Source organism: Python bivittatus, unplaced genomic scaffold (assembly GCF_059951505.1).
Source record: "Python bivittatus isolate LINGU-HERP-01145 unplaced genomic scaffold, Pbiv_v1 ctg000980_np1212, whole genome shotgun sequence".
Taxonomy (NCBI): Eukaryota; Metazoa; Chordata; class Lepidosauria; order Squamata; family Pythonidae; genus Python; species Python bivittatus.
In genome coordinates, this window is record NW_028277125.1 from 20,932,688 (window position 1) to 20,958,315 (window position 25,628).

General features: G+C 45.7%; 1 protein-coding gene across 1 annotated transcript; it reads left to right on the forward strand.

Moving 5' to 3' along the window:
- The first annotated feature begins 1,898 nt into the window (after positions 1 to 1,898).
- On the forward strand, positions 1,899 to 18,973 carry SHOX2 (SHOX homeobox 2). Its single transcript, XM_007431113.3, has 5 exons — positions 1,899 to 2,451; positions 5,525 to 5,733; positions 11,858 to 11,915; positions 12,362 to 12,450; positions 16,239 to 18,973. The coding sequence occupies exons 1-5, from the start codon at positions 2,175 to 2,177 to the stop codon at positions 16,530 to 16,532; spliced, it is 927 nt and encodes a 308-aa protein (XP_007431175.1). The 5' UTR covers positions 1,899 to 2,174; the 3' UTR covers positions 16,533 to 18,973.
- The last annotated feature ends 6,655 nt before the right edge of the window (positions 18,974 to 25,628 follow it).

Here is a 25,628-nt window from a genome sequence, read left to right on the forward strand (position 1 = left end):
CTGAGTGTTAAATGACAAAATGTACTAAGATTAATCAAGGGAGAAGAAAGGAAGAGCAAAATAACAAAGAGCATTTCAACTTGACTTTTAGATAGCACCTAGGGTTGCCGGAGGATGCAAAAAAAAAAAAATCCTTTTCTTTATGGGCAATATAATTCTCAGAACCTTCCAATTTACTCCCATGAGACCTTCGCCTCTCCCCATTCCTTCCCCCATTGGTAGTGTTTGGAATTGTAATCAATGCGTTCCTAAGCTTAGGAAGTCTTTTAATGTAGTTATCATACTGTTCCCTATTTCCTTACAAAGAAAGTGTTAGGGGTACTTAATCCTACCAACAAATGGACATGGGCTTGCAGTCTAATGATTCACCCTCTTTCCCAATCCACAGACTGTAAATCCAGATTCTCTCAAATGGATCCCTTCAACTCATCTGGCAATTACACAAAGTTCAGAGACCATACTTTTTTTTTTCCTTTTAGCATTTACCATCACTGACAAGTCAAAAATATGACCGTTTTCCCCTCAGAAACCTGATAACTTAGCACATCTCCCAGTTAAAATGCATCGCAAAAATGAGATGCTAGTCTCCACTTGTATTTTCAATCCGGGGACTATTTGGTACTGTATTGTGTAGCAAAAAGAAGGCCTTGTCAAGTAGCACCATATCTGGGCTCAACGCTAAGCAGGGTGGGACCTGGTTAGTATTTGGATGGAAGACCACCAAAGAATCCGGAGGCAGTAAGCTAAAAGGGAAGCGGGGGGGGGGGGGGGGACGCTGTGAAGAAAGCAGTGGTAAAATGTTTGCCTTCTGTTGCCAAGAAAACTGTATGGACCTCACCAAGAGTCATGTCTGACTTGGATGACACTTTGCCTACCAAAAAGAGGGCAGGTAAATAGACAAGCTGTGGACTTCTTTTCCAGCAAAACTACCGCAGGGGCAATCTGGAGAGGTTTTGAAGGGGAGGGAGACCAGGGTTGCTCAGTCGGGTGTCAACGTCTGTGGCAAATCCGAAGACAGTGAACTTACTCGGGAATGAGTCCGGCTGTAATCATGGCAGGTAGAGTATCAACGAGTGGGCTGGGCAACGTTGGGGGGCCCGGATGGGTAAGTCTGCCAGAAAATGCGCCTCTTTTGTTTGCTTCTCCCCCCACCCCCCGACCTTCCAAGGGCCTGTCAGGTCACAACTGTTGCGGTCGTCTTAAGCGCGCTGTTTGGAAGCCGCGGGGCACTGTCCTCAAGGGAGCCGCTGCCTTTGGGCTTGCGCTACAGACGGCTCGCCAAGCGAGCGCTGCTCTTCTGCCTCTTCCCGAGGTCAAGGGCCGTGGATCCGGCCGCTGGGGGGGGGGGGCGGGGGGCGGGGAGCTCCCGTCTCCGGGTTGGTGAGTTCTTCCTCCGGCAGGCGGTTGCCCACCGCGCCCTGGCTGGCCTGCCCTCCCCGAGAGCTTACAGGAGATATTTGGCGAAAGCGCTCTTCCCTCCCTTCTCTCAGTCACCCGCCCGGGCAGTCCTCATTTCAGCCCCTCCCCTGCAGATCCAGCCCCCTTTCCCCCGGTGTTTAACTAACTCGGGACACTAGAGCAGGATCCATGCCTAATTAAATTAATTAGGGCTTCTTGTCAATCCTGGATTAATGGCCGAGAGAGAGCGCGCGCGAGAAAGCCCGGCTGCCAGATCTGGAAAAGGGGCGAGGGGCGGGGAAGGGGGGACGGAGAACTTCTCCCTCTCTCCCTCTCTCCCTCGCTCTCCCCCCACCTCTTCCCCGCCTGGCTCTTTCTCTCTTTCGGCGGTGCGCCTGGGCTGCTCCAGGAGAAGGGGGTTCATTCCCAGTACCAAAGGGGAGGTTATTTGCTCCAAACAAGGGGCAGGCTCTGCAAAGTATAAATAGTGGGGACTTCAATCGCGGAAGCCCAGATAGATCGGAACTCTTGCGGGGAGAATTGTCAAAGACCGGTTTTTACAAGCTTCGCTCGGTTTGGGAAACCTCCGCTCTCATTTAACGCTCCAGCCCCTCTGCGGCTTTTCTCTCCCTTCCCCACCCACCCTCCCCCTTTTCTTCTCCTCCCACTCCCCCTCCTCCTCCTCCCGACCCCCTTGATGTGTTTATTGGGGGGCTTGGAGCAGCCAGAGGAGGCAAACGAGGGGGAGAAAAAAAGAGCCCAAAGAAGCGCCGGCGATGGAAGAACTTACCGCTTTTGTTTCCAAGTCGTTTGATCAGAAAGTAAAAGAGAAGAAGGAGCTGATCACGTACAGGGAGGTGCTGGAAAGCGGACCCGTCAGGGGAGCTAAGGAGTCCGGAGGCTCCAGCGAGCCCAGCAGAGAGGAGAGCAGCAGCCCGGCGGCCCGGGGAGCTGGAGGAAGCGGCGGCGCGGGAGGGCGATCGCCGGTGCGAGAGCTGGACATGGGCGCCGTCGACAGGAACAGGGACGCGGGCACCCCTAAACTCAGCGAAGGTAAGAACCCCTTCTTTCGCTGCCGGCTGGTGCGGGGCGGGGGTTGGGGGCAACAGGCTAGGCTGGGGACCACGCGGGAAAATCAGAGGGTGGCTGTCGGGGATGTGGGACGGTGTGGCAGGGGAAAGGAAAGGAAAGGGCGCGTCTAGTTGGCGCGCGCGCGCGTTCGGTGCTTGCGTTTGTACGCTCGCGGGTTCGCTCGGAAAGCCCCGCCGAAGATGCGCGTTGCGTCCGGACCTGCAGCAGCGGCGGGGAAACTTGGCGAGAGAAAGGATGGAGTCGGGCGGCCGATCTTCGGTGCCCTCCATTACACTCCTCCAACTAGCATTGCAAAGCGCTGAAAACACTGAAAACTAAACCCAATGAAAAAAGAAATCCAGGCTGGTTATCTCCCAGGCAGGTATGGTTCCAGACGGCCGGATTCGGGGGAGGGGGGGGGGATTCTACCCGTAGATTTTTGTGGGGATCGGCTGTGGGTCCCTTTTCGACAGAGGCGAAATTACAGGTGGCGGTTAGGTTGGCTAACTGAGGTTTCCCTCCGGTACACGGTGACTACCTGATTGACTTTAAGGGTTTGTTTAGATTGTTCTGCAGTGAGAGGTTTTTGTATGGGGGAGATTGGCACGCATAATGCTCCAAAGTCTTTACCGCCAATGTGGGAGGTCCGATTACGCCTCACATTACTTTTTTCAAAGCGTTTAACTCCCAGTGAAATAAACCTAACGATAGAGTATGTCACTGAGATCTATCTTTAGCTATTAAAATATGTACAGGGGAAAATTAATTCGTTTCCACTAAGCGATCCTTCTATATTTGCAGTGTAAACAAAGACGGCATCAGATCAATTGACATATTTAAAAGGTGCTCAGAAAGCTTTAAGTATAGCCGTTATTAACGTGAGAATGGAAATATCAAGTAGTGTCCACCATAAAAGTAGGAAAATTACATTTTATCTTTCACAAATTGCACTTTTAAAAGTGTTATTTCGAAAGACATGATTTATAATAGTTCCGATTCTACTTTCTGAAGCAGCAGATTACAAAAGAAACCTTTAATAATAAGCAGCATTGAAATCCGAAGAGAGGAGCTTTCTTATGGCTTTATTTTCTGGAACCCTTAAGGATCAGTCTGCATTTCTGCTGAAAAGAAGAAAACAGATCGGAAGAGAAATGAATGAATCTAATGCTTGGCCATATACCTTCCCTTCCCTGCTTATCTAAAAAAACTCTGTGGCTTTCAAGGATATTTGAATAACTGTGTGTGGTTTGAGTCAGGGGGTGCCATATTCACGGGGGGGGGGGGGGAGAAGAGGCGTTATTTCAGCCCTTTTGTTTAAGAGAGTCGCTCCTTCCAGATCAGAACTGGATTGAAAGCCTGAGCCGGAAATGATTTGCTAAACAAATTCCGAATATGATTAGAGAGGGAAGCGCAACTGCAATAAACAAACTTCGGCGGGGCGGTGGGCAAACTATCCGAGGGAAGAGGGAGAAACCAGTGTTTGGATTAGGAAAGCCCCGCAGTGGGGCTAGATACCGTAGCTCGGCCAAGGACACGGCGAGTGAGAAAAGCCGGGCCTGGTATCCGAAATGAAGCGTTTGTGTCTGTGCGCGGTGGGCTGTAGGCGCGGAAAATGGTAAATAAGAGGGAAAGATGAAGACCGACTCTCTCGTTGTAATTAACGGCAGCAGGCCTTTGTTGCAGGAATGTATACCTTTCCAAATTCCCTGCATGGATCAGTTTTCATTTTGATCCGGAATGGGGGGATAACAGGACGAAGAGGAGGGTGGGAAACATTTTAAACATCAAAATTGGACCGAGTGGTTATTCCGATAATCTCGTCTTTGAACGGGTATTTGTCTGTGCCTCTTCGCAAAGGAAGCCAAGGATGCTTTCAACTTCCCCAAGTAGATTATAGGGAGGTAAAAAAGCCGGATCCGAGGAAGGGTCTCTGTGGTGGATGCCGCCTCCGTCCTGCACCTGCCGCAAGGCTTTTTCGAAAATCTCCGCCAGCCTTGAAAGGCCAGGCTGGCTGAGTAGCTTCCAACGGCGTCGCAATTGAGTCCCCTTTTCCACCCACTTTCAAAGGGCCATCCCATCTCAGAAGGGCCCCGGTACTGAGCTTGGATTGTTACTGGGGAGGGGGAGTGAGGAAAAAGAACTATCAGGTCTGTCTGGAACCCGAATGACTCTCACCCCCACCACCACAACTTCGGCGATGGCCCGAATTTTTTCAGGGTAAATCTTTTCCCCTTCCGAATCATTCCTTGGATCCTCTTCTCTTCCCAAATCCAAAGATCTTGCCTTCATGCATCTAAAAGAAAAGTAGCTCTAGTCCCTTAAAGTCTTTCTAAATTCAGTTTTTCAACTCCTTTGGCCTCTGCTCTGCGGAGGGTTGGGGCGGTTGTTGACGGAAGCCAAAAGAGGACCTTCTTCGGATGCAACTTTTCCGAAGGCGGCTCTAGACCGACAACGAGGTGGCTTCCTCCGGAACTCGTGTTTTCCTAAATATTCCTAAGAAAGAGTCTTAGAGGGAAGGAAAGTCCGTTATGTGTGTGTGTGTATGAATCTTACTTGTGTGTAATTCGACTGAGACCCTCGGGTGCAATTCTCTTAAACTTCTAAAGCACCAGAGACTTGCCTCTAACACCTCCAAACAGGCTGGGATTGGACTGCGCTGCAAAGGAGAAATCCTGTTCGGAAACAAGTCCTATTGAGTTCAGTTTTCTCCCCAAGAAAAGTGTTAGGTTGCCCGCTGAAATCCATGGGACTTACTTAAGGCTTGGGGGGGAGCTCGGAAGGAAAGCCCAGCCCGATCAGGACGCCAGTCCAGAGCGAGGCAAGCGCTTCTGCTTCGCCCACCGGGCGCCTTCGCCAGTGAAATCCTCCAGCCGCGAAACCGTTAAGAGAGGTGACCTTTCCGCGTTCATTGATCCCTGATCCTCCCCCTCTCTCCCCTCCCCCTCGGCTTAAGGCAAAAAGACACGTGGGGGAGACCCGGCGATCAGAGCAGGCCTAGTGCTCCGGGGAGAAGGTCCAGCACGCAGCTCTGATCGCCTTTTCGCCTCGTCCCCAGTCTCGCCGGAGCTGAAAGAGCGCAAGGAGGATGCCAAAGCGATGGAAGACGAAGGGCAGACGAAAATCAAGCAACGGCGGAGTCGCACCAATTTCACCTTGGAGCAGCTGAACGAGCTGGAGCGGCTTTTTGACGAGACCCACTATCCGGACGCCTTCATGAGAGAGGAGCTCAGCCAACGGCTGGGGCTGTCGGAAGCCCGGGTACAGGTGAGGCCCACCGCTTGCCGGGGCTGGGAAGGGGAAGGGGGTCCAAGAGCGACGCTTGCCTCCGACCAGCCGCTTCTGGACGCGGGGCTGGCGGTGATTTTCCTCTGAAGCAGCCCGGAGCCGCAGACCCGGTGGGGGTGACATCCGGGAGAGAGAGTACCGTGGCCGGCGGACGTTCCTTTCGGATCCCGGCTGGTTGATTTGTGCAGTGAAAGGAGAGGCCGCCCTTCTCCGGCGAGCCTTTGCTTGGCCCGGCGCGGGGATCCCTTCCGCCAGGAAGCAGCAGCCACCCGCAAGTGGTTGTGGATTCCCCACGGAAGAAGCCCTGGTCATTCCAGATGGAAGGGTTCCTGGGGCTGAACTCGTGTCTGCGCCCTTTCAGCCAGCTCGAAAGACACTTCAGCTGGGAGGGAGATCTGTTGCCGGGATGGCTCGTCCGCTTAGCGGACCCAGCAGGTCTGACGGGGCACGATCTTTTTGGTTTCCAAAGGAAGCGAAGGTAGCCGCACTGACCATGAGTCAAATCAACCCGCTCCCCTTCACACCACTCAGCTTCATTCGGCAACCTAAGCAGCTCTCTGTCGCGCACACCGGGCGCCTTCCAGAGCTCCCACCTCTTCTTTAAATCGGGAGTGGGGAGGGCTTGATGCTGAGTTCATGTAATCTGCCTGCCAGGCTTGATAGAGCGTGGGAGGAGACATTCAAATCAGGCTTTACCTGGCGTGGGATGGATTCAGGTTGCTCCCCGGCTACCGGTGGAAGACCTTTTTAAATGGTTTTGGAAATCTCCCTTCTATTGTCCTACTGACAAGCCACCTTCTCCACTTTCTGATCTTTATTGTTATTGTTACCAAGGCTGGGTTGCTTTGTCTGGGCTTATGGAATAAGCCACAATTGGCTGGAATTGCACAAGCTTCTGAGCCAAAGAAAAACAAACGATTGAGGGCAAGCCACGGGTGCAAATGCAGCCCCCAGATTGTCTGAGGAGAGTTGAAGATGGAGCCAGATGGGGAAGCAAGCCAGGTTTCATGTTGGACTGAGCTCCCAACTGCGGGCTAGGCTAAAATTGCGCTAGCTGCATTGTGACTCAGTGTGTGAAAAGGACCAGCCATTGAGTAGAGTTAGTTTGTTGTGTGACCTGAGGCAACTGGGTTAAATCAGTGAATGATGGTTAAGTAAACTACAGTTTAGCTCTTGCAAAGACAGCCACAGTGAGTGGGGCTCAAATAAGATCTTTCCCATGGCTTCAGTTCCATCATTTCGGGTTTGAAATTATATCAATCTAATCTTTCCATCTGGAAAAATGTATTCAGTCATACAAAAATGTATACTAGACTAGATAGTGTAGGCTATTTTAACACACACACATAGACCCTTCCTTTGAGTACTGACTATCTCGGTTGAAAAGAAAAAAGAAAAACCGAAGGGATGTATACTTAATAAGAAGGTCTAAAACAGGAAATTGGGTGTCGCTAAAATTATGTATTTACTCCTTCCTTCCTTCCAAGCAATTTCACACCGCCCCAAGAAAGGTGAGCCGAAGGGAAGAGATACATGCTGTTTGGTTTAGAGGGTGCAGGGATATTTTGTTTTTCTTTTCCTTCCAAATATCCCCCAGAGGTCCCTTGGGCCAAAGTTTTGTAGAGGTGGTAGCTTGCTCCTTCCCTCCCGAGATGCTAAAGGCCAGACTCATTTGTCCAGGACTAAGCGAACACAGTAGATCTCTTTCTGCTGTGATTCCCCAGGAAAACGGACCCTTCTTTGTGTGAACCCAAGAAGCTGTTTTAGGCCTTGAACATCTGCAGCTGCTCGCAGAGTAACTGATCCTTCCCTCTCCATCTTGGCGGTGTGGGCTGCCATCTGCACCAAACCGGGCTCCAATTTTGAAAAGCTTTCTCTGCATTCTGTAATCGGATCAAGGCAGAATCTGAACAGTTGTGTTGCAGCAAGGGCGGAAGAAAATCAAACAAGAGAGGGGCAGAGACATAGCGTTTTGTTTTTTCTTTAAGCTATAACCTACAGAAAGTTGAAAGGAAAAAAAACCCCTCTCCTCCCTTGTTACTCCTTTTGGGTTTTCCATTTGTGTCTGCTTTTTTTTTTTTAGGTTGCCCACTTAAAATGCACACACTCCCAAATGTGGATGCCTGTATTTTGACTGGTATCTCTGAAAAGAAAAAAATGAAAAAAAGAAAAGAAAAAGTGGAGGGCATTAAAGGCTGCTTGATTCCAGAGTAGGGAGGTTTGGTTGCCTCAACAAAAGAATAACTGGTGCTCAGTAATAATCCATAGAGAAGAACTTCCAGAGATTTGCATTGATTAGAGTCTGGATCCTTTCAAATGGCCCCAGAAAATGTCTGTGAGTTGGCTTTAAACGTCCTTTCCTGCCTGGTTCTCCTTGGCAGATGGCAGGAAGAAGAGCTTGCAAGCCAGTGGGGGAAAACTAGAAGTCAAAATCCCAACCTCCGGACCCCTCCCAGGTCAAGTTCACTCAGAAGCAATGACCTTTGATGCTGCTGTGGCTTTTTGCTGAATAAAGATATTGAGGGGTTCCCTTTCTTGCCACTTTGCTGCTTCATATAGTTGCACAGGTTCAGGCTGCTGGCTGCAGCCGCTACACAGATTTCTCTGGAAGCAAGTCCCATCCGACTTTAGTCCCATAAAGTCGGATGGGACCTGTATCCAGAACGTGGGCAGGCTGGGCTCCTTTGCTTATTTTGCTCAGTGACCGCGGGGATGGAATCTTTAGCTGGAACCCTTGGCAGGATCTCTTGCTTCCAGCTTGCCCTGAAAACACAGTAATGTAATTCACAGCCTTAGTGAGCCCCAAGTCCTAGGGTTGGCCTACATGCCCGTTTCTTTGAAGCTAACAGGCAGTACCTTGGACTAAGGTTAGGCCGAGAGCATTTGGTTTATCTCACTGTGTTGTATGGTGGGTTCTAGGTTTGCAGACATTAGCTCACTTTTTTTCAAACTCACTCCTTCCCCTTTCAAAGAAAATCTCCAGCAAGATTCCTTTCCCCTTTGAAGGACAGCAGATTTCCGTGGTCGCTCACACATTCTTACACTCTCCCTTTATACCATAAAGTCTATATGTGGAATCCAGCCAGTTTAAAGTAGAAACCACTAAAGAAATGAGGCAACTCACCCTGTCTGACTTTTTGCGCCTTTCGTCAAATGCTAGTCCTTCTGAATTCAATAGGTCTTAATAGTAACTTCCTTGGAACTCACTGGAGTATATGTGGAGGTGGCAGTGGGGGACTAAATATATGATCAGGCAGACCAAATTTGTTATGCACTAAGGTACCAACTTTTTTCTCCTTCTTCACTTTTAAAACTTTTTCTCACTTTAATATAACCAAAAATGTCATATTGCCTGGTGTGGAGCCCTTTTCCCCATTTTCTATTTTTTCCCCCTAATATGAGAACAAATGAGATTATCATAATAATGACATCATTATTCCACTTCTGTACTGTACTATAGTACCCAGAGAAAGAGAGCATTTCTCAGCTTCTTTATTATTACACTTTTATGACGCCCCCACCTCAAAGTTTGTAATTAAATGCTTTGGTGTTTCGTTTTTCTTGCAGAGAAAGCTAATCAATACTACTAGCTTTTAATGAGTTCATTCCTTTGTGAGTTTTTAAATAGACATTTTTATGTTTTGTGCAAATATCCAAACAGCTTGATCCAATTTCAGACTTTCAGAGTTAGGTCAAATAGAGAAGTTGCAAAGATGAAACAGTGTCTATGGCAGGAGAATCAGGAGAGGTGGTATTTCTCCTTTGCTAAGCTGTGGGATGGGAAGGAGCAGGGAGACACAGATTCAGGCTTGTTGGATTTTGATAACTCAAAGACCTGCCAATCAAGCCCCACTACAAATGTGGTAGTCACTGACATGCCCATCTTCGTTTTTTTTGGAACAGTACAGAACTGGTTTGCCAGTGCTTTTTTCCAGGATTTTTTTTTTAATTTCCCAGTTTAGATGTCATCCCTGTGATCTCTCAATGGTCTCCCCTTCAAATAGTAATAAACAATGGGCACATAAGGTCTCATCTTCTGGGTCTGATCAGCTGGACATGTATCTGGTAACATATTGCTGTCAATTACATATATCTACTTCTATATTTCTTGAATCCAATGACAAAATATTTATTCCAAACATTGTCTGCATCACAACTGAAATCATGCACATGGCTATCCAATGTCTCTCTTCTTCCAAGATATTTCAATTTCCATATTTCCATAGCCTAGGAATTTGTTTTCTCTAGGATAAACCCATCAGCTCAAGTCCCTTTTTTCCTGTTTTAATCCCAAACTCTTTTCCTTACCACCACTAAATTTGATGGGGAAAAACAAACATGTCGTGGCTTCTATTGTTCAGCTATTCCCTGAAGGTCAGTGCATTTATCTACTGCAGACCTTAACAGTGTTATGGCATCTGAAATTCTTATAACACATTTATTGTGGCACAAACAGTCTGACAAAGTAGTTTGTGTTCCCTGAAAGCTTATGTCATAATAAAGTTGTTAGCCCTGAAAGCATCACAGGACTCTGTTGCTTTTGTTAAACTCTTTCCAACTCATCCTCTTGGGGAGCAGCCCATGCATTCCTATTTCTTTTCTGTCCTCCCTGGTTTTAGAATCCAAAGAAAATTCCCTTCTTTCATCCAAGTGGGCTCCTCTGGAATACTCCTTTTACAGAAATATAATCTGGTGTCACCCAGCTTATATTTCTCTTCATTCACCCATTTTATTTCCTCTTACATCCACATTTTGTGTAAAGTACTTGCTTAATAGAATCACTAACCATATTTACTCAGAAATAAGTCCAGTGGACTACAGCGGGGCTTCCAGAAAACTGAGTACAGGAAATTAACCTGAGTCTCTCCCAGCTGAAAATCATGGGACTTACAGCAGACATCTAGGCACATCTACTCAGAGACAGGTCTTACTGAGCACAATAGGATCAATCCCCAGTGAATCTATATTGGGTTACAGCATTGAAGTACTTAACAGGCCTGAGCTGAATCACATTTAACTCAGAAGGGAAGTAAGACCCATTGATTTTACAGAGGAAAATTTCAATCTATCAGCGTTTACTTGAGATAAATTTCTGTTGAAGAACAAGGCTTGCTTCCAAATCATTGGAAATATTTTCTGCCACCATCTATGCTTAAGATTCAAGCCTAAATTCAGTTGCAATATGAAAAGAGGGTTAAAACTAGTTTTCATTTCAATTGGCTTTAGATTGTGATTTGTCAAGAAAGAGAGTCATATAAACATTGTGTGTGATTACAAACCAATTTACGATACATTTTGCAATGTTAAGCATGTATGAGCATGTGTACGACAGAAATCTTTTATTGTACTATTTCTTAAATAAGTTACTAAAAGTCCTAAAATGTGTGACATGCATGATACAAATATCTGATGCAAATATCTGATAACTGGCAATGTCTGAAAATGGGATAGCCTTCTCAAAAATGCACATCTTAATGGCTTTTCTACTCTAGATCGGCTAGAGTGTTTAAATCTAGAACAGAAACATCCCAAACTAAAGACTTTTCTTCCTAGGACAAGTAGGAGTGAGAATTGTGCCTTTCCAACTGTGAAGGTACTGCTAGGACAATAACAACAACTGACCTTTGACACATAGACAGAATCTAGTTAATCCTGAAGAGGACAGTCCCCATTCCTCCCAAGAAACTTGGAGATAGCTGGAGGGAGGGAGGGAGGGAGGATCAGAAATATTTACTGGACTTTCAACACTTGTAAGGTGAGATGTTACAGCTGACTGATGACCCTTGTGGTGCAATCATATCCATGCTTATTCAAAAAGAAATACAGCTATGTTTCATGGGATTTTCTGTTGGATCAGGGCAGCCTCAGGAGAGTCCAAAGTTGGACAAATAATTGCAACGTGCACCTGTGGGAAAGGTCCGGAAGTTCTCAGAGACTAGGTTTAGATGGAAAGGGGCTGGGAGTAGCAAAAAGGAAGGGAAGAAGAATCTCTGCTTGCAAAATGCAGCTTTCCTGTAATAAACATGGCAACAGAGAGATCACTTAATATATATAGTTGTGGCTTTATATTGACTTGTTTGCTTTTCCCTGTCTGTCTGCCCAGGTCTGGTTTCAGAACAGAAGAGCTAAATGCAGAAAGCAAGAAAACCAGCTACATAAAGGTACATATGTGAAATGGAGCCAAAGGGGTTTCTGCTGTTAATTTCTGTGCTCTTGAGCTTCTTCTTGCCCGGTCTGGGTGCTATAATTTCTGATGAGCTTTCCTAACATTTCAGTTTTGTGCGCATTCACCAGCCTGGGTTCATGGGATACAATGGGATTTCCTTCAGTACAAAAGCACATAGGATGGTGCCATTTGGGACAGCATTGAGACGAGTGGGGAAGCAATTCCCAGCTTCATTTTGCCCAGGATTGTGAGAATGGGGCAATCAAAAAAGGTCCTTTTTGTCCTGGAGTTAAATGGCCCAAATGCAGGCACTAGCTCTTTTTAATTTAACATCTTCAAGTTCTGTCTCTTCCTCCCTCTTATGGCTAGGAGCCTCTGGGGATAAAAGTGGGATTTTCTTCATTTCAGATGATTAACTGATTCAATCCTTGTTTGTTTCAGGGGTCCTCATTGGAGCAGCAAGCCAGTTTGAAGCATGCCGAGTAGCTCCCTATGTGAATGTTGGTGCTTTGCGGATGCCTTTCCAGCAGGCAAGTAGAAGGGCCAGCCATGGGCATCCTTTGAGACCAAGGGGCCACCTGTAGCTCTCATCCTTTCCTGCTTGACCGTTGGGTAGTTCTCCCCATCTTCTTCCTTGGAGACTGAAGCCCTGGACACTGTTTTGCTGAAAACAAATGCCAGCAATCTCCTGCAGGGGGAAGGGAGATGTATAGAGGGTGAGAATGAGTCTTCCTTGCATCTGTGGCAGACCTGCAGATCATCCCAACCCACTGCAAGACTGTATTGAAAACATGCACCATTTAATTGCCCTGCCAGTGTACTCAGGGTTGCTGCTGAAAGCTCTTCAGATGGAGAAAATGAGAGCTTTTACCCCTGCTTTGATTTTGCTAGGATCCAGATCTCATGGCTATAATCTTAAGGAACCAGGGGGCAGGATTGGAATAGAGCAATCAGGGTCTAGGAGGATGCCAAAGTTGTGAAGCCAAAGTTTGGCAAGTTCATTCAGGATATAAACCTGAGATCCAAGGCCATTTTTATTCATACTACCTGGAGAAGACTGCATTATGTGCTTGGTGAGGTTTTATTTGCAGATAACTACTGAAAGGAACCATCTCTGTGTGATCCAGGCATGTTTAATCAGATATATGTCCCATGTATTTAACGCAATGAAGCTCTAGTAAGGGCATTTAGGAAGGCACTTGATGCAGCCATGGACTGCCCACTCCAAAGAATTGAGTTTCGCTATGGATGATAGCTGTTTACCACCGGATGCAAAGATAGGCATTGAGGCTGTGTGCACATATCTTAATTTTGATAGAATGACCTCTATCAGGTTAAATAAAAAATCACAATTGACATAGCTTTACAAATAGAATTCTGTTTTAAATAGTTGAATTTATATTCTTGCTGTCTACTGAAAATAGTATATAGTGTGCTTTTTAGAAGCCCATATAATCTTTTTCTTGGAGATTTCCTTCTAAGCAACCCATGTTGTGGTGAATGAAGGCAAGCATCACAACCCTGTTTCTAAACATGTTTGGCTGTTGCCCAGCCCAGTTGATCCTCTTGAGACATTGATTTCAGGCACTTCAGTCTCTGAATTATGGCCATTACTTGGAAGTAACTTCAGTTGATTTCAAGGGGACTTCTAATGAATATATTGGAAGTAGTATGTTGGAGCCATAAACCCAGGAAGGGGGTGGGGAGTTGGCCACATTTTTAATGACTTAATTGTGCTCAGTCCAAGAGAAAGTTGTGTTCCTCAGGTTTGCTGCTACTAATGGTACTGAAAAAGTACTGTAGGTGGTACACACCCATTAAGTAGTTGTGGATAAATCACTCTTTTCAAACCTTAGTTCAGCCATCCCTAATCTGGTACCCTCCAAATGTGATCGGACTACATTTCCCAAAATTCCTAATCAGCACAGGCAGTGCAATCCTGGTGGGGATTCTGCAAGATGTAGATCGAACAGACCTGTCAGCACAAAGTTAGGAAAGACAGCCTTATGTCATATACATGAAATTTAATGCATTTTAAATTTTTTATTGAATATACATAGATTTTGCCTCGCAGGCCTTTTGTATAGGATAAAATGTTCTTAGATGTGACAAAAAGAAAACCTTAGCCTAAAGAAGGTGGCTAGTATCCATGACACCCATAACAACACAGCAAACCTCCTTAAAGCTCTGAATAGTCATAGTTAGAGTCTCTGTGTGATACTACTACAAAATTCAGGCAAATGATGATCTACAGCCTTTAGAGAACTGGGAGAAAAGGCAAGAGAAAAGTATAGTGTTGGGTCTTGTTCCCACATGCTTGATGCTCTTCATGGTTGTTGTACTTAACTCAACAACATTTAGGCAGTCTAAATTTTGCCATGGTATGTATGAGTAGAAATTAGCAGAACAGGTATGTATGTGTGCATGTATACACACACACCCCTTGTGTGTATGTGTATACACATACATACCCCTTATGGTTAGCTAACTAGTGCACATACCATCTGACAGCAGCCACAGGAATAAAACAGTAACCCACCAGCAGCACTAAAGCAACGTTTTTGTGACTACTATGCGCAATGAACATATATAAGCAGACAGGCCAGTCAATCAATGCAAGATGCAGCAAACCCATCAGCAGAAGAAACCAATCAATGAAGCAATGCACTTCTGAGTCCAACCAGTCAGTATTCCTGTCCATTCTGTATCTTGGATAATAAGGAAGGAGGATCCTCTGAAAACGTTTAAAGCTTTTCTTAATCTCCCCCCAGCCACCCCAAAAATGCCATCGTTAGTATGAAGCAAGGCTCAGGCATATTTCTGGACTGCTCAGCCTTGTAACAAAAGACCTGGTTCATACATACTAGAAAAAAATGAAATTTGGGGTTATCGCTGTTGCAGCGTGTTGCACTAACCAGACCGTCATATAAGGCTGCCACAAGATTCATTTGATTAGGGGTTTCATGGGCCAGTAATTGTGTTTTGTTAATGAGAGTTTAGGTTTAGTATGATATGTGATCCTAGAAAAGGAGAAATAAATAAAGTAGCCTTTTTCTGCCAGTAGGTCTCTTTTAACCCCCCAGCCCTTTTGATTCTGAAAGCTGAGCATTTTTCCTCTCTTCCTGGCTTATCCTTGACTAGATGGTAGTAGTTTGGTTGATCGTTTGTCTAAAGACTGTACTAGCTGTTCATGTTATTTACTCTAGCTAGAAAGAAAGCTGTTTCCTTGGGGCCTGACTCTGAGTACTTAGGGCCCAAGCAAAGGCATTCTGCACAAGCTCAGAGCAGCCTTGGCCTGCAAACGGACGTTAGGTACCCGTTCTGAGGCTCAGCCAAGTACTGTGAGAGCACTTCTGCAACCTTGCCATATACTTCAGGTGCTCTTATTGCACTTTTATGAATGTGATGACTTGGAGGTTTCATGTTGTGAGTAGCTTGAACAGTTTGCTAAAACATTTGTTTTACTACCTATAGCCAAGCTCAGAGTGTAAATGTAAAGCTGCAGTGTTAAAAGCATCTGCTTAGGAGCAAGCCCCATTAAATGCTGCCTCTAATACACTTCCAGCTTTAATCTGAGGCTGTACCCATGCAACCTATGAATTTTATGCATGCATTATTCAGAAGTAGGGCTTGTATTCAATGGAGCTTACTCCAATGAAATGAACATGGGGTTGCCTCCTGATAGCTAATCCCAGGCAAGCTTGTGAACTGAACTTCAACCCCCACCACACACAACTTTCAGGAATTAACCCATTGCCAGCAAGTGCTAAATGCAGCACTCTGCAAAACTTGTCCAGTGCTTCAGTTATAGAAGAAAAGGTGGAATTTAGGAAAGGCATCGCTTTTCCTCATTTTAACCAGACCCTTTCCTCCTGTACCCTTACTCTTGCCAAAACCGGGTGGTGATGGAGAGGAACACTATCTGCCTTTCTGTAATATGAAGCACAGGTTGCATAGTGCCATAATGTCATCTGTTTGGCCTTGGCTTTCCAGGCTGTGTGAACCTTGGCACTATAATTTGTAAACAGTGCTTAATGAGGCGGCAGCCTGGTTTGTACATCACGCTGACCCACGGTTCAATAAACCAACACACACTTGGCTGGGTTCACCCACGCTAACCCATAAGCTAGTTCTTTTGACGGGGCTGAGGGTCACTGTTTACCCAGGAGCGAGCGGCACGAAGTCAGCGAACTTCCCCCTCCTCCCACGGGCCCCCAGAGGAGCGGGCGGGCGCGCGCGCTGGAGGGCGGGGGAGGGGGAGATGGCTGGGCGGTCCGTTAATACTCTTGTCTCTCTCCATTCTCGTTACACCTTTTAGGATAGTCATTGCAACGTGACGCCCTTGTCCTTTCAGGTGCAGGCGCAGCTGCAGCTGGACAGCGCCGTGGCGCACGCGCACCACCACCTCCACCCGCACCTGGCCGCGCACGCGCCCTACATGATGTTCCCGGCCCCGCCCTTCGGCCTGCCCTTGGCCACCCTGGCGGCGGAGTCGGCCTCGGCCGCTTCGGTGGTGGCCGCGGCCGCGGCGGCCAAGACCACCAGCAAGAACTCCAGCATCGCGGACCTCAGGCTCAAAGCCAAAAAGCACGCGGCTGCGCTGGGCCTGTGACTCTTCGGCCCCGACGGGCGCGTGGCGACCCCACCGCAGGCAGCGCGGGGCCCCGCGGGAGGCTCCCCGGAGAGAGGCCCCCGCCACCCCCCCGCACTCCGCCTTCAGCAGAGACCGACCTTGGCGCCGCCGGAGCGAGGCCTTGGGGAGGGCCGAGCCGCGGGCGCCTGCGCTCCTTCCAAGGCGAAGGACCCCGCGAGGGCAGCCTCCGCCCGCCCAGCCCCGTCCGGGGGCCGCCGGCCCGACCCAGCGGTGGGGCGGGGAGAGCCCTCCGCCGCAGCCGCCTGCTTCTTTGACAGAGGGAGTTGGGGCAAGCCCTTCTGCTCCTGCTAATAGACGAGAAGACGACGAGAGACAACCCACTCCTGAACTGGAGGGAAGAGCGATCCTTATTTAAAGAGTTAGAAGAACTAGACACGCAGCTGGGAAGTTCACAGGTTTTGAAACTGACCCTTTTCCTGCGAAGTTCACTTTAATGCGAGAAAGTTGATAAGAGAGGCGGGCCTCCTTTCACGTTGCATCTGGTACTTCAGCTTGAACAGCTACAGACTAGAAGTGGAGATGAAAAGGAAAGAAGAATTTAAAAATGCGGGAGGGGGAGGAGGGGAGGATAATAAAGGGGAGAAAGACACACGCAATTCTTTCTCTTCCCGTTTCCAACGCAAAACTGGCCGGAATATTTTGCTAGGACTGTTCCGGGTCTGCATGGGGTTCGGTTATTTTTACTTCTTGGCATCCCTTCGAATCATTTGCATCACACCTTAAATCCTGGAGGAGAACGAAGTCCGTCAGTGAAACAAGCTCACCGCGCCGACCTAAGGGTTAACAGAGGTCGACAGGGAGGCCTTGCAATGCAATGCAATGCAGGGAAGGGGGTGCTCGGTTTTCGCGCCCGTCCCCATCGAAATCAATGGGCCCATGTGTTAGAAATCCTCGATTGGTATTTCAGCCGTGGTCGCTTAAGACTCCATTCCTCTGGTCTTTTACTTGGGGATAAATCAGGGATGTCCGCGGAGTGTGGTCAAGAAAGTCAAGATGGCGGCCGCGACAGTCTGATCGAAGCCCCGCCTGCTTGCTATGTAGGTCGCCGTCTTGACTTTTTTGACTATATCCTGCAGACATCCCTGAGATAAGTTATTTATCATATTAATAATTTATCTTCCAAAACGCATGGCAAGGATCCGTGGCTCCTTGGATTCTCCTTGGCCGGGCCCTCCTCTTTTCGGCTCAAACTTTCAGCTTCCTTTAGGAGTTCGGGAAAACGGAAGTTCTACTCCGTGATTGTGCTCCATATTTCGAATTCCCACGCCACAGCTGTCTACATTTTCACAGCCTCTCATTTAGATCAGCAGGATCCGTGGCCAACAGCTCTCATCCCATTGATTTCAATGGGATTTTTATGATTTGTTTCCCGAGTGAAGCTTGTTCAGCTGTCGGATTTCTAGTAACCTTGGGTGTCTTCCCCCCTCCCCCACAGTACAGACGGAAGGCATCCAACGGCCATCCATAAGGCCGCTTCTAATAATGGCAGGGGTATGAAGTATATTTTTTAAAAGAAAGATATTGGTGCACAAAAGCATTTATTTCGGCGATAGTTAATAACTGGTGAGTTGTGTTCCGTCAAACCTCTCAATCTGACTCCATAAAGGTGCATCCTTTCCCGTAACCTTGTGATGTTACAGAATCTATATGTTTTTTTTTCTTTTCTGAAAGAAGACATACATATATATATAGATATATAGCGGTAATCTGAGGGACCGCCAAGTAGCCGGTCCGTCCGTCCGTTCAAAGCCAGAGCTGCGCGCTCTCTTTTGCCAAGAAAATGAAACCGGGAGGGAAGAGAAATCTCTTTGCCAGTCGAACTCTGCTAGGAACAGAGCGTTGTAATTATTTGTTCTCCATGAAAACAAAGCAAAACAAATTATTTATATTGACCGTATTTTTTCTAGTGTATTTTAAGTTATTGAGAAGGGGAAAAGAAAAAAGTAGCCAAGAAGAAAGAAACGCTGTTATTTCATTTCCGTGTTGTCGGCACGAGAGTTTGTTCCACTCAGGTTTGCTTCGCTTTTATTTGTTCATTGTCGACGTCACAGTTTTCAATAAGTGCCAAGTTATGAATTAAGACACTTTGCAATCTATTGAATGAAAAAAAATGAGAAAGAGTAAAATTTTAATTGACGGTTTCGCACAACTTCTGTTCCCGATCCTATTAAATCAGTAGTGCCATTCTACCTTTCCATATTTATTTTTCCCCTTTTATCTTCTTGGGATCCCTGCTTTCTGTGTGCTTAAGTTCTCACATATTACTTACGTATTACTTTCTGCATACGTTAAAGGGCCACCAACTCTGTCAAACAGAAACAGTGAAGTCGGTCCTTCATCCTCACATATCTTATATTGCTCATTTTCAAAAGATGGCTCCCCCCCCATCTCTTTGGTTGCTGTTTTTTAGTGATAGAAATAATCTATGCTATTTTACAGCAGGGTTCAGAGATTCCTCACGCATTTTTAAAAAGCACAGTGCAATCAATCCTATAAGTCTCCACTCCAGAAAATAAATCCATTGATTACCATGAGAATTTTTTTCCTAACAATTGTGTTTAGGATTGTAATCTTAGGGGTAAATCTAATTATACTGTAGGGTTCACTTGGTTGCATTTTCCTTCTGGTTGGAGATGTTGGGGCAAGTTAGAAAATCCAAGCGTCTTTCCGTTAAAAGAAACGCAAAAATCTTTCTTTTTTTGGGAGGGGGGGAATAGTTCATCTTGTTTCCACGTTTATTATTCTTGATGCTAATTACACCGAATGAAACAATCAGGGTCTCTTTGTTCTATAGAAGGGTGTCCCATGAAAGAGTTATATAATACGATCCATAGGGATCTTCCTCATTGGTAAATCCCACTGGACCCGATGTCATCCCTGGTAGAACTGGATCGGGTCATCTCATAGCAGCAAAAATAGGATCGAAGGCCAAATATGTTTTCTAGAAAAGGGCTTCCACAGCGTTTAATGGGACTTCTTTTTCCTGGGGAGTTAGGGTTAGGACAGCGCTGCAGCGCTCGATCAGAAATAGGGCATAAGATCGGGTTGGCGGGCTGCGATTCACTTATTGTAACTTGTTTTCGTTGAAGGGGCCCCGGGGAATCAATCGCGCCTGCGTTGGGATAGGGATAAAGGGCAATTTCGAGCAAATCCCCGCACACTTCGGCAGAATCTGGCATCACAAGGCAGGCAAAACCAAAATCCGATAACCGCCTCACGATTCAGCGTATTGTGTGGGTTCAAACCTCGTGATTTATTCAATAAACCATAGTTAAACAAAGCTGGTTCGGGGACAACCAAATCGGGTGCTCTCGAAGACTCTACTCTTGAGTAACCTGTGAAGAACCCAGCTCCTCCCTCTTTAATTTCCCAGCTCCTCCCTCTTTAATTTTCACAGGAGCTGTAAGGGTTAGCCACGTGGGTTGTTCACACTTAAGGGGAGGTGTGCCGTGGCATTTTTGAGCAACGGGTCCGTGCCAAGGTTGCGCTAGCGGACAAGTCGGCTTTCTCGCGGTTGTTCCAATTCTTCCCAGACGTTTTCCTGCACATTTTCTCCTCAGCAAAGCTCTTCAGGCCTGTCGCGGGAGGAAGCCTACCGAAAAACTCAGCTAGCATCTTCCCGAATAACCGCTGCAATTCACAGAGCCGGAGAAGGCAGGAATAATGGGCCCAGTCACTTCGAAGCTGCCTGGGTTCAGCTTAGGCAGCAATCCTAGACACGCTTCCTTGGGACACACTTTGCTTTGGACCCCGTGGCTGTTGACTCTGACTGTTGATCTTGGGTTGTAGTGCCCATTGACTTAAACCACGAAAGCTGGTTTTTTCAATGGATTATGCATGAAGGATGTGTGTGTGTGTACACCAGCATACTTCAAACTGGTGCACAACCCCCATAATTTCCTGCCAGCATGGCAGATGGAATCGTAGCTGGTAATCATGGCAGCTGAAATCCAAGATAGTCTGATGCCGCTAGGTTGGGAAAACGTGGGCCACACATAAAGGGAAATAATAGTAGTGGCTTGGGATGCAAACTATTTTTCCTAAACCTAGAGAGACTTATGATTTCATTTCTTGAGGGGGAAGTGGGGGAGAAGATGGAATCTGGAACAATCTGGAAAATGAGGGATGTGTGGACCATCTAAGCAAATCCCAGAGATGGTTCTGAACCATCCCCCCTCTCCCCTTCCGAAAAGACGATGCAACTGTTGCTTCGACAGGATTACTAAGCCACGGTTTTGGTCCCCCTTCCCTGTCTGACCTTCCCGGGAGGCGGGAAGAAGTGGCTTCCGTCCACACCCTGTCTTCTGCCCAGCCTCACCATCCCTTCTCTGCATTCTTTTTCAATATACCTATTAAACTTGTTTCTTGTTATCCATCATTTCATTTGGCCACTCAACCCAACCCCCCTCCCCCAGCCTTTCTCCCATTGGAAGACAATCCCCATAATTCCCCCCAGCAGGGCCGTTGAGGCTGGTGGGAGCGGGACTCCAAACCACTCAAATTAAAGAAGGCTGACTCAGTGGTGAAGATGAGCGTCCTACTGAAACCCGTTCTTCACATCCAAGTCGGTCTGCGTTGGCATTTCCCCATGAACCTCAAACCAGGAAGTTATCATTTAAGGAGCGCGTGGGAAAGTCGCCGGGCGACTCAACCTTCGAAGAACGGAACATTGCTGAAATAGCAATCATCTCCTGCTTGAGCAACGCAAGCTTTGTGGGAGGGTTATAAAGCTTTGAAGAAAGAGAATCCACAATGTAAAATGTCTAATAATTAGCAATTGAAACAGCAAAACACGCACGCACGAACATAGTTATACATATATATGTATGTGCACACCATCACCTGGTTTAATGTAGCATTTCCTTTCAAACGCTGGACAGTAAGTGGTGCTTCATTTCAGTTCAGTGTGTTTAGGACTCGAATGCCGAGGTCTCAACGTATCCCCTGCCCATCTACTCAGGAGCAGCTCTCCTGACCCAGCGGAGCTTACTCCCGGGAAGAACTTTAGGCTGACCTCACCCTCAAGGGATGCTTTGATTTGGGCGAATTCTGCTTTTGTGGTTACAAATCAACATTTCTATCTTATTGCGTTGTATGAACCCAGCCAATGGTTACTCAAACCCTGGCTTCATAGAGATATGAACCCCGTAATAAATGCATTTTAGTGGCATATCTACTTGGAGGTTAAGGCCTTTGGTGTATTCACATCATATTTTGGTTTGCTGTGAAAGGGAGGGAACCAACTTGACCTAAGCATGGCCATTAAGATCAAGGAGTTCTGAAAGGGGGCACTTTCAAAACTCCTTGATCTTAATGGCTCTTCTGCTATCCCGATTAATTCCTTCCTTCTGGAATTCAAAGGTAGTTAGGATCAATTTGTTTCCAGGCAAAAGCAAATTCAATCTCGGTTTGCTTTTCTAGACGCTGGAACCACCCGCAAAGAACGCTTTGGAATCCCCTCCCTTATTACAGCCCTGTTAACTGCAGCGCAGTGGAATTCACATCGTCCTGCATAAATGAGCGAAATGCTCGAACTCTGTGACTTATGAGCAGGTACTTACAGGATTGCTTACACTAAGTCAACGGTCCTAAGAACACTTATTTAGGAGAAATCCCATCTCAAAGAAGTGGACTTACTTGAAGTTATCTTTATGGTACTTATTGCAGTGAACTTTATAGTACTTTGCTGCTCACACTTGCAACAGCAGCAACAACAAATTGCGTTGTAATAAATGGGAGCTGCAAGTAAGCAGGGATAGAATCTACATCCTCTCTTGGGATATTTCCTATCTCTCCCCTAATTAAGAGACAAAGAATGTTAATTTCTTAAGGATGCAGGCAGGGCAATCCTGTAAGTGCCTACTCAGAAATAACTCCATTGAAATTAGCAGAGTTTACTCCTAGAAAAGCAGGTATAAGATCATAGCCTAAGTCGTGGCAATTACAAAAAAAAATCACTTAAAACAGAGTGACAGCTGGTGGTGGGGAAAAGAGCTAATTTCTGGAGGAGGTTTGATTCTTTAGTTGTTCAGAATAGTAAAAAGAATCTCAGGGGATTCACAGTCTAAGACGTTTGATGCTTTTGCTGAAGATAATGCTTCAAGAGTACTAGTCTAGTTCCAAAACATCAATTCAAGGAATCTGTTGAATCCAGGACTGTTGGGTTTAGTATCTTAGTATTCAGCTCTTTCTGCTAGTGTGGGTGGGGAATTGGCCCCGTGGGTGGAAGAAGAAAAAGTCAAAGCAATGGAGTGTGCAGGTAACAGGGCTGAAACTGACACAGCGGTCAATGGTTGTGGAGACCTTGAAAAAATAGCCAACAGTGCTAAAGATGGCGTTAGAATCTGTAAGCATTTTGAACATCTCTATTATACAACTCTTTTTTTTTTTTAAGAACCAAATTTAGGCTGTGATGTTTAGGAGCTTTACATTTTCTACTCTGATTTCCTCTAGTCATTTTTTAAAAGGTTAAGTACCTTTTCTCCCTAGTATCCAAAGAAATACCTGTTTTAATCTTCTGCACCAAACCCACAAAGAAATTTGAGGCACTCTTAAAACTAACCATTTTATTAGGGCTGCAAAATCTGAGCAACTATGGGGTGGCTGTTTTCTGTATCTCTTGGCTGTCACCTTCTGGATGTCTGGATTTTTGCAGCCTATGTATAGTAACTTGAATGTTATTATGTGAGAAACTTTCCTGGATCAAGCCTACTTCATTAGTCAATTCCTATGAGATTGTGATTCAATACAATTGATTACTTAAAGGTACCACAAATCTTGTTGGTTTTCCCCCACACTAGGGATCTTTAACAGTACTTGCACCTTATTTTATAGAGGAAAAGTCTTTCTGGAATACTGATAAGATTAGTAGCCAGAGCTGAAAATGTCTGATAGCCTAATAAAATGTATGATCCTCACTGGTAGTCATGAGGACAATGATTGGCTGATTAATGCAATTTCTGCCCTTTCTCTTAAGATCACTCCTCTGAACTAAGGTAGGTGGGTTGACCACCAGCTGTCCAGGTCCACTTCTTCCTTTGTACAGAACATAGCTAGATTTATTTATTTATTTATTAAATTTTTCAACTGCCCATCTCCCCCCAATGGGGGAACTCTGGGCGATTCACAACAAACATTAAAAACATAAAATATATAAATACATAAAACCTTAATTTTAGTTTAACATTAGTTTTTACATTAGTTTTACATTCATGGTTGCACAATCCATTTCCATCTTCTCTGGGGCTGTTTCTGCCCTAGTGTCTTTCTGTCCTAGTATCTTCATCTGTGTTTATTTCAGAACATTTTAATTTGGGAGAGTCCCAAATTGGGTGTGGAAAGAGAACAAACAAACCAGTTTAGAGATGCCCATGTAGAAATCAAGCTCATTCCATTTGTGCCACAATGCCCTGATTGGTGGATGTTTTCTCTCCCGGCTGGTAACAGGATGAAAGAGGAGGGAAGAAAGCAAGAGGAGAAAGCTAATCACTGCCTGTAATGAGTGGCATGCTGACAAATCAGGACAAATTGTTTGGCAGTGACTCAGAACAGTTGCAATTGAGACAGATATAGGGATGGTAAGGGGGACAGCATATTTTGTGTTGACTCAAGGATGGGTGGACAGCACTATCATTCATTAATAGGAAAAGACCCTCTACCAAAGGGTGGAAAATCAGGCCAATGTACTTCCCAATCAGACATCCTTCAGATGGGTTGGGAAGTAATTTCAGAAATTGTATTTCCAATGCAATTGGACAGAATATGGAAACAGAAGATTGGTCTACTCAGCCTTGCCCAGTATTGTCTATTCTGTGGGCTCCCAAGGTTTCAGGCAGAGGTCTTACTGTATGCTGCTGCCTAGGGCTAATTTTTTAGCTGGAGATTTCATCTAGAATAGATTTTTTTTCCCCTGAGAGGCACTGGAGGTCTTCTGGGCAGCTTGATATATCACTTTATTATGTTAAATTTGTTCTATGCATCAATTCATACCTTTTAGCTACTTAAAGGGATGGCTATAGTAATTAACATCTTTCCTGTAAGAGATTTTAAAAGGTGTCCACTCTTTAAAACAATCTCATGGGTGACATCATCATCATCATCATCATCATCATCATCATCATCATCATCATCATCATCATCATCATCAATCTACTGGCTGCCCAACTCCAATAGGCTCTGGGCGACATGAAGATTTTATGCCTCCTTTTCCTCCTTAAAAGGTTTTCTCTAGAAACAAAAAGGATAGAAGAAGACATGAGAAAATTTGGGAGCATTACAAATGGCAAAGATAAAAATTAGATGAATAAGATTTGTTCACTTAGTACATCTTAAAGTAGATTGGTCATACTTGGGACAGAGAGAACTTGAGTCTCACCCTGTTTTGAGAAGGCATTTCTAAATCATTACAGTAAAATTGTTCCTCAAAAGTAATAGGATTCTTCATGGATTATGATTTTTTTGAGATAGTGCTGGTAAATCTGACAACTCAGTTCAAAGAAGGCAGTTTTTCTGCCACTTAAATGTAACATCCACAACTGGAAGATACATTCATGAACATCTCACACTGCAACCCTAACTTAAAAATACAGAGTAGTGTGCTTATATCAGTGGGAGTAGTTTTCCAGGAAGGCCACTATTCTCAGCATATTAAATTTAGTATAACTGACTTCAAGCAAGTTTCACTTTTAAAAATGTGTCCAGGACCAGTTCTCATGCCACTTGCTCTGGAGTAATTTCATGCAAGTAGCATTACACAGAAAAAGTACATTGGAAACTCTTCGATGTTGGACATTTGAGGGTGTTTGATCTGGCTATTCCCTTTATTGTCCTTTCATGTCTTAAATCATAGACTAAGCACTTCATACTTGTTTTGCATGACTTCAGCTTCCAGTGGAACAGAAACAATTTCACATTTGATCCATATGATAGCTGAGTAGAAGCAAGATGATATCCATTAGGAATTATAAAGCAAACACTAACCATGATAGTTTCCTGTAGTCTTCTGAGGGCTTTCCCTACTTGCACACAAACATGCCCTGGCATTATTTTTTTCTG

Excerpts from the sequence above, each read along its gene's own strand:
- SHOX2 (XM_007431113.3), top strand. The coding sequence starts at position 2,175 with ATGGAAGAACTTACCGCTTTTGTTTCCAAGTCGTTTGATCAGAAAGTA. Across the intron at positions 11,916-12,361 it reads AGAAAACCAGCTACATAAAG|GGGTCCTCATTGGAGCAGCA; the intron begins GTACATATGTGA and ends TGTTTGTTTCAG. Across the intron at positions 12,451-16,238 it reads TGCGGATGCCTTTCCAGCAG|GATAGTCATTGCAACGTGAC; the intron begins GCAAGTAGAAGG and ends TACACCTTTTAG.